The following is an 8,508-nucleotide window of genomic DNA, read 5'->3' on the forward strand; positions in this document are numbered from 1 at the left end:
TACTTTTCCACTGCTCTGAGAGAGTGACTACCATACCTTCTCACCCTTTATGATTTTGATCATACCTTATTTATTATCTATATTCCGCACTCTGATTTAATTAATCTTGTCTTATTCATGATACTTGATATTAGTTGTTTTTACCATTGATTATTACTGTTCATGATTGTGTTACCGTGTATGTGGGAGGCATGGACCTCAGATCATTGATCCTTGGACTGTGGATCACATCCCGGGTATTCCAAATTGGGTACCGGCTGGGTGGATGTAACACAACAAGCAACTTACCTAGCATTGAGAGACCTTCCAAAACATGTCCAACTAGGCCTCAATTCCATCAACCAAGCTCTTCACACCAAGGTGCAGGTTTCTTCTCCAAATCAAACAAGGTTTCCAAAAAGGGAAAACCATCATCAATTTATATAGGTTTTGAGTCAACCACCATGCCTTCCACTAAGATGGCCCACAAAGTCTTCTTCCTTCACTTCGAGACTTCGGATCTACACTAAGGGAGATGCCTGACTTGACTTCCTAAGAACTTCCGAAGACCTTCCAAAGATATCAACACTGTACTCAAGGACCAACTTCAAGGTCAAATATCAAATAAGCTCTTCTTCACCAAAACAAATAGGGTGTCTAGGTTAGTGTTTGGGTTGGATTTCACACCAACATTCCCCTCTTCTTTTTTCTTTATTTATTTTGCCTTTTGAAGCTATGAAGATTTACCAAAACTTCACAGGGAAATACTTGTCATCTCTAGTTTTCTCAATCGTTCAATCAATACAAGTGGTGCATCGAAGAATTTATCATACATTTCCTAATATGGATGTCAATTTGCAACCCAAACTGTTGAAGCCAAACTGAACCAGCTCGTTATAGCCTAAACCAGGCCAAACCGATTTTTAATGAGTGTGTTTGGGCTAAATGAGCAAAGCTCAAATTGTTTGGGCTTGTTCAGGCCAGCCTGTTTGTGGCCCGTTAGCCCGTTAGTTTTAGTAAGATATAGTTTTTGGGAGGTTTTAGTGGACTAATTCTACTAAGCCCATTAGTTCTTTCTTTTTGTTTCTTTCTTTCTTTCTTTCTTTCTTCTTCTTCCTTTTTTGCCTAAAATTTCACTTCTCTAAGGGTCTGTATGGTTATTCCTAGATTCATGAATCAAAGATTTATACCTATAAAATCCCTGGAGTCATGAAATCCAAGGATTTCACCTTTTTTGCCTAAAATTTTGAATTAAGTCATTCTTGGATATTGGGTGAAATCCACAAATTCCACCCTAAATAGAAAACGGATGAAATTTGAGGATTCATGCAGAGTAACCCGAAGGAACTCTACGAACTTCGATAGATTTAAGGCTAACCAAATAGTTAATATTTAGAACCATGAATCCATATATTTGAAACTTTATTTCATTTCAAATCTATGGATTCATGTGACCAAACATGCCCTAAATATATTTCAAGTTTAAGTGACACCTAGTGCCATAAAATTACATTTTTCTTCTAAGCTCTTTAGTTTTTGCTCAAACTCTATCATTGAAACTGAATAATAATAATGCAAATAGGCTATGACAGTTTGGCAATGGTCTCAAAACTGCCCCAACCAGAATCCAAACGGTTTTTTTTTTTTTTTGGTAAAACAGAATCCAAACGGTTAACACACCCCCCCCCCCCCCCCAACTTTTGAAGATGAATATTGAAAACTGACTTAACTCGCTGAGTTTATTGCGACTCCGATGATTTTATTTATTTGCTTTATTTTTTGGGGGGCAAAGATCGACTTTTTGATTTATGACGCAATCACATCATTTCAATTTTTTATTATTATTCAAACCTGAGGACTTAGGAGTTAGGAGGTTATAAAAGAATTTGACTCGGCTCAGAGAGCTCGACCAAATCAAAACCTACTTCTCCAACTATAGTTCAAAATCCTAGGTTTAAAACATGTTTTAGAAGTGCCTTATTTTCATTGAGAAGGGAAGGTAAAGAAAAGGCAGCAATAGCCCAGTTGCCCAAAAGGTGACTTGTGTGTATATCACTTCCATTTTTTGGAAAAATACAATTAAACAGAGAAAGAGCAGTCCAAATAAGCTCAAGAACGAATACAGTGCTTTTTTCCTTAACGAAGAAGAAAGTATTTATTTAAAACAAGTACCAGCCTTTCTGTGGTGCTAATAAAAAAGTCTTAAAGCTAAATAGACATTGGACTTGGACCAAACTCAAACTGGAATTGAATTTTCTTGGATCTTTTCCAAAGCAATCTGCGACTTCCCTGGACAGAACCAAAGGAGCATGCCTATATAGTACAACAATACTTAGTTCTACCAAAACAGTTGCCAGACAACAAAATACTACTAAACAGAAATTGGCCAATGGGATAAAAATTCAAAAGCTCTCCAATTGTAATTACATCAGTTTAATCAGCTAAAATTTTCTGGAATTAGAAGCTCTTTCTGTTGGTAATGAGGTGTTAATCTTGGGCTTGGCACCCCTAGTTCTCTATCTTCAAATTGAGTAGGCTAGCAGTGTAGATGTGAAAACCATTGGAGAGATGATTAAGATCCAACTCCACCTGGTAATGGCTTGACAACCATTGATGTCTGCTCCAGTTGGTCCCATCTGAGCTGTTCCACCAAAGCTCCCACTGATTACCACTGAGCTGCATCATAACCATCCAAGAAAATCAAAGATTATTATTTATTTAAGCAATAAGAACTGACCCATAAAAATTAAGAAATCATAGACCAATGCAAACTTACCTTGATGGAAATACACACTTTCCAGTACCTGAAACGTGTAAAAGAGAAAAGCAGATGAGAATGAATCGAGAAAACAAAGAAGGGTTTCAGAATTTACTGCTCAGAACTCTGTTTTCCTTTCAAAGAAGCCCTAATTGGCTAGCTTCAGTTGAGAAGAAAGAGAAATTGGGAGACGCTTACTTGGATCCAAGGAGGTGAGATCTCCAGCGTTACCAAAATTACAGCTTTCCTTTGAAGTTCCATGCTTGAGGAAGTAATCATTGAAGGCATAGGAAGCCATGAGCTGAAGGTTAGTTGGATCGTAACACGGACCTCCTTGCTGTATAGGACTACAATCGGCGCCTCCAGGGCCACAAGTCCAATCCAACGCCGTCTGCAAAGATGAATCCTCATCGTTGTTCTTCGCTACACACCACAGAGGTGTTTTACTGTCGACCTTCGTTTCAAGATTTGATTTTCCGCTTAAATGTGAAGAAGTAAATTCTGAGGGTTTCTCAGAGGATGCTAATGCTGAGCAATACTTTGAAGACGTTATTAGAATGACTGAGAGAAGAAGAAGTAGAAGAAGAAGAAAACGATTACAAAGAGAACAGCTTGTTGGGATAACAGCCATGGAAGAGATTTTGGGAACAGAGCGAAGCAAAGAAAGAGATGCCAAACCCAATATAGCCGTTTAATTAATGGATTCCCTTCTTCCAATCTCGAAATCTGGGAGGAGAAGGCCTCTCAAAGCTTGAGCTTCGTATGTTACCGTTGGAGTTTCGATTTGAAGAACAGATGGGAGAGTTGGGAAAGTTCAAGAGATCGGTAAATGTAAGCGACTTGCTGGATGCTGCTCGGTGCTTACTGTCTTCTTCTTGTGAGTTCCGGAGTTTAATTTCTAATATTTATAGTGTCTTTCTACCCTTTATCAAGGGCACTTTTGTTATTTTACTCATCACATGATATGGAGATGACTGGTCAGTGCGATGTTCACAAACCTAAACAATCATGAGTCCGGATCATCTCCCCCGTTGAGGAGCACAGAGTGCTCATCAACGGCTATTGACCAAAAATTACAGGGGGCTCATAGGATCAAAGTGACGGATATTTTTTTTTTATTTTATAATTTTTTACTTGTGGGCCTCACAAAGTTTGTGTTTGTAAAATGGTCAGAGGAGCACAAAGGAGATAATCCTTACTCAACAATCATGGGGCTCAGGGTCGTCTAGGCACCCATATCAAAATTTCATCTTCTTCCAATTGAGTTGTGGGCGTAAATGGCATTTATAACTATAACCCTAACCCTTCTAAAGGAAATGGGGTATTTGCTTTTCGAAAATAAAATGGGGGTATCAATGTCTAAAAACATCTATTTTTGAAGTGCAACCCATGGGGGGAAACAATTTACTCATAAAATTGATATGTGCCAATACTCAAATCATTTTATTTCTATATTAATTATGTAACTAATTAATACTCAATATGATAACATGTGTTGGAGATGGATATACAACCACTAAAAAGAACACAAGCAAAACACATTCAAGAAAATTATTGTAATTTAGCAATATTGCCAATGTCCACAGTGAGAAAAGGAGATTCTATTGTTTCTTGAAAAGCTCACCAATTTTTCACCATACAAAGTGCTACCATTTGTTTGCCTTTATTGTTTATAATTTATTCTCACATGGACTATTTATAGGAAATCCAAAATTCATTTCAACTACAAATACAAACAAACTATACTTATATAGACCTACAGAATAGAAGACATACCCAAATTCAACAATCTCTACCTTAATTTGAATTCTGAAATCCACCTTGAAGAAACTGTAGTTGATGTCTAATTTGCCTTCACTTGTCTTTGAATATCTGTCACACGTTATTGCATGACCCACTGCCCTTCCAGGATGCATTTCTTGACCGTCATCACCTAAGCCAACATGGCATACACCCCCCCATCCGGGGTGTCCCGTACAACTTACTGTTGTTGTACAAAATGACGTGGCTTCACCTCTCCTATTGTTGTAGCCTACTCTAAGAGAGCATTGCCACTCACCAAATCAGAAGCAAAAGTCACCAAGTTCTTTCCAAATTTGCCCTTGTTCGGTGCCTAGCCTAAACAACATGCAAATTTTGTTTACCCTTGATATGGAGAAATTATGATCGGACCGGGTTCATACCTGGTTTGACCCTCGACCCCGGTCGAGACAGAGGGAACCAACTCGCTCCCGAGCGAACCGGATCCAGAAGATGGCTTGCTGAAGAAGAAAACTTATTCAGCTACAAGCACGCTCTAATTCAACTGATGAATTAGGTTAATTACCCTAATGATGGCAGATTCAAATTGACGGCTGCAGCTAATCATTATCAAAGGGATAATCATCGCATAACCTAAGGGTTATCTCAGGAGTCCTCTACTAGTCCAAACTAGTAGAAGTCTATCGCTCAACGGATCTAATTGTTAAGATCCAACGACTACCAGAAGAAGGCCCAAGTGCATCCAACGAAGGAGATTCGAAGGTACACTCTATATAAACCTCACTGCCATACGAGGTGAGGAGGACACAATCTGAGGCTCAGACTCAGATTCAGATACATACTGATAGACGTAAACTATCAGAGGCTTACGATCTAGATCACCTTTCCCAGTTCTTTATTCCTTAGCTCTGTGCTTCTAGCAGAGCCGTTTGTGATTAAGTTCATCAACTGACTTAGCCTTCGGAGGTGGACTCCTGACCCCCGCAGTTGGGCCACATCTGACGCTTTGGTTTTTGCAGGTCATCACGGGGAGATCTAAGGGCTGAGCAGATTTTGGACGCATCAACCCTATACCCCTTTCCTGAGTTCCAACTGGAGCTTGACCTATTTTAACACTCCTTGCAAGCCTATACAGTTTAATCATCTGCACTTGTATCACAACCACGACCCCTCTTAAAACATTAAAAACTCCACTTTCATATGAGCATTTGAATCCTTTAGAATCTAGAGTTCTTGATCAAATTAGATTCTTTCTTAGATCTGGCACATGTCTAAAGCCAGCCAAAGTTTGCACAATCTCATTGAACATGTGAATTCCTACAGTCCCAACTCCAACAACCTTTCTTTTTGCCTTATTTGTCATTTTGACAATACCACATTCACATGCATGATATGTAGTAAACTGATCCTTGATTAAACACGTGTGAAACGAACACGCAAAATCTAAAATTCAATCTAAAGCGTTCAAACCTAAGGATGAAATTAGAAAAAGATCCCCTCCATCATCACTCCAAGACCCATCTAAGACAATAGTAGATGATTTTTCTTCCTCCTTTTCCTTGTCTTCCTTATGCCTTGGCCAATCCCTCTTTATATGACATTCCTCGTTGCAAAAATAACAAATTATTTTGCGACCAACAAACTCTGAGCAACCCCTTGACTTGCCAGACTCCTCCATTTTCTCATTTAATATTCTACTACCATAAACACCATGTACAACCAAAGAACTACTTTAATCTGACTCCCTATCACTGCTATTTTTTCCACCATATTTCATTCATCAACATTGTAGTAATAAAATCATCAAATTTCAAAGTATTTTACCAAATAATAATGTAGTCACAATATGATCAAATGACTAGGTTAGTGATGCCAATAGGAGAAATTCCTTGTCTTCATCTTTGATTTTCTCATTAAGAGCCAACAACTCTATCAAAATCCTGTTGAACTCATCCAAGTGCTTGCCGAACTTCACTCCCTCTAACAACCGAATGTCATATAATTGTTTCTTCAAAAAAAGAAGAAAAAAATTGATTTGTCAATGACTTGGGCTTGTACTTGCTCTCCAACTTTGTCAAGACATCCTTTAGGTTATTTAACCCGATGACTATACGAGAAACATTATCCACAAGATATAACTAGATTGTACTGTTCGTTAGATCACTCAACTTTTGCCACACATCTTCTTTCATCTTTTCTAAATTTTCTCATTTTTCCTAAAAGGCTTAAAAGTCCCTTCTTGCGTAAGAATATTCTTCATTGTTGTTGCCACAAGGTGAAATCATTATGAGCATTGAAAAGTTTTATGGAGAAATTTGAACTCTTCACCGCCATCATGTTTACCTAATTTGTGCCATTTGTACGTACTATCAACTTAAATAACATGTCCATTGATCTCCGTATCCACAAGACTAATATCAAGGACTAAATCTCCTCAAATCCTTATTTCCTTTAAGTTTAGAATGCCAAAAAACCTTTACATAAAATTCTATGGGAAACAATTTGTACAAAACAATATGATGAAAATAAAAATATTTATCTTCTGAAAAAACTCCCCCCCCCCCCTTCCAATGCACTCACTGACACCTTTGTTTTAAGATGAAAAAATGTTAGGAAAAAAGAGCCCCTTCAAACAACTAATCTTAATTAACAACCCTTTCAACTTTTTTTTTTTCCTTTCCCTTTTCTCCTTTCAAAATCCGATCGTCCCTTTTTTCTTCTTACTGACGCTCTCAACATTTTTTCCCTTAATGATCTTGTTGTTGTTCCCCTTTTTCTTCACAACTCTTTTCAAATCCGAGAACACCAGTTGTATGCTAGGGGGGAAAAATCTGAATAGATCAAAACTTGAGGATTGTACTTTCAATTAATATTTGGAAGCATTCTTTGTTCCCCTTGCACTATTCCTCTCCTTTCTAGATCTTTACACACCCCTGGTGACGATCCATCGAACCTTGCTTTGATGCCACTTGTTGAGGACGGACATGCATAATTATGAAAAAGATCACAACCATAACACACTCAAGGAATTTACTATGGTTTGACCAGATTGTTTACATCCACCAGAGAGTAAAGGAGATTCTAGTATTTCTTAAAAACCTCACCACTCTCACACCTTACAAAGTGCCTTTTATCCCACATATACTATTTATAAGGAAGCCAAAAACCATCCCCCTATTATTACAACTCTACCCCTTTGCAAGTAATTGACCTAAAATCCTTTTCAATTATAAATAATTCCGAACTATAATTATATGAACCCTCAAGAGTACAAGACATATCAAAACCAAAATCATGCACTAAAAGTGGTATTTTGTCTAGATCTCTTATTGAACTTGTGGGCTGGCCTTTGGTCCTTGAAAGTTGTGGTTAGAAAGTAACTATTAGGTTCAAATTGATTATTTGGTAAAGAAATCTCCAATCACATATTTCATATGGTGCATTTGCTTACCATGTAGAAAATTATCAAATGCTATAAGTTCCAATGTGCAACAACTGAATCAAAAGTACTTTCAGAATGTTCAAGAACTCAAATTCAAACCTTAAGAAGTTGGCATACTTGGCGAAAGACCAATGTCTCACGGTATGGGATTAAGGGTTGGAATCTCTTTGAAGTCAAGGGCAAAACCCCACTGTATACTTAAATTATATGTAAAAGGCTATCCTGAAGATATAATCAAGGTGAAAGCCGGACTAAATGAACCTCAAACCAAAAAAGAAAAAAAGAAAAGAAAAGGAAACAAATTGAAATGGAACCAGGTATTATTCAAGTAAGATACATATGATCAAATTCTGAATAGCTTTTTGAACAAAAGGAAGATATGTAGCTTTAGTGAAGTCATTCTGTTTCTTATTTTGCTAGCTTACCCAAATCTATGTATTAAAGGTAATGTGCATGTTCATACTTCTTTTCTTTTGGGAATTTTCTGTAAGCAGCCCACGTTTATTTTTATATTTGTAAAATGGAACTAGCTTTCTTCGAGCTTGCAGCTGTGTTCAATTAAGACTGC

The 8,508-nt window shown here is 37.5% G+C and overlaps 1 protein-coding gene across 2 annotated transcripts; it reads right to left on the bottom strand.

Annotated features, from left to right (window-relative positions):
* Positions 1-1,950: 1,950 nt before the first annotated feature.
* On the bottom strand, positions 1,951-3,601 carry LOC149005010 (PLASMODESMATA CALLOSE-BINDING PROTEIN 5-like). 2 transcript variants are annotated; one of them, XM_089169052.1, is made up of 3 exons: positions 2,936-3,601; positions 2,756-2,783; positions 1,951-2,650 (listed from the first exon to the last, which is right to left on the bottom strand). In XM_089169052.1, the coding sequence occupies exons 1-3, from the start codon at positions 3,366-3,368 to the stop codon at positions 2,488-2,490; spliced, it is 624 nt and encodes a 207-aa protein (XP_089025178.1). In that variant the 5' UTR covers positions 3,369-3,601; the 3' UTR covers positions 1,951-2,487. The 2 variants fall into 2 exon arrangements, with proteins under 2 accessions (XP_089025178.1, XP_089025179.1); XM_089169053.1 differs by having other exon boundaries at positions 1,955-2,655.
* Between the last annotated feature and the right edge of the window lie 4,907 nt (positions 3,602-8,508).

This window comes from Hakea prostrata, chromosome 9, assembly GCF_041222555.1.
Source record: "Hakea prostrata isolate BN-2017 chromosome 9, UWA_Hpros_2, whole genome shotgun sequence".
In the NCBI taxonomy this organism is placed as follows: domain Eukaryota; kingdom Viridiplantae; phylum Streptophyta; class Magnoliopsida; order Proteales; family Proteaceae; genus Hakea; species Hakea prostrata.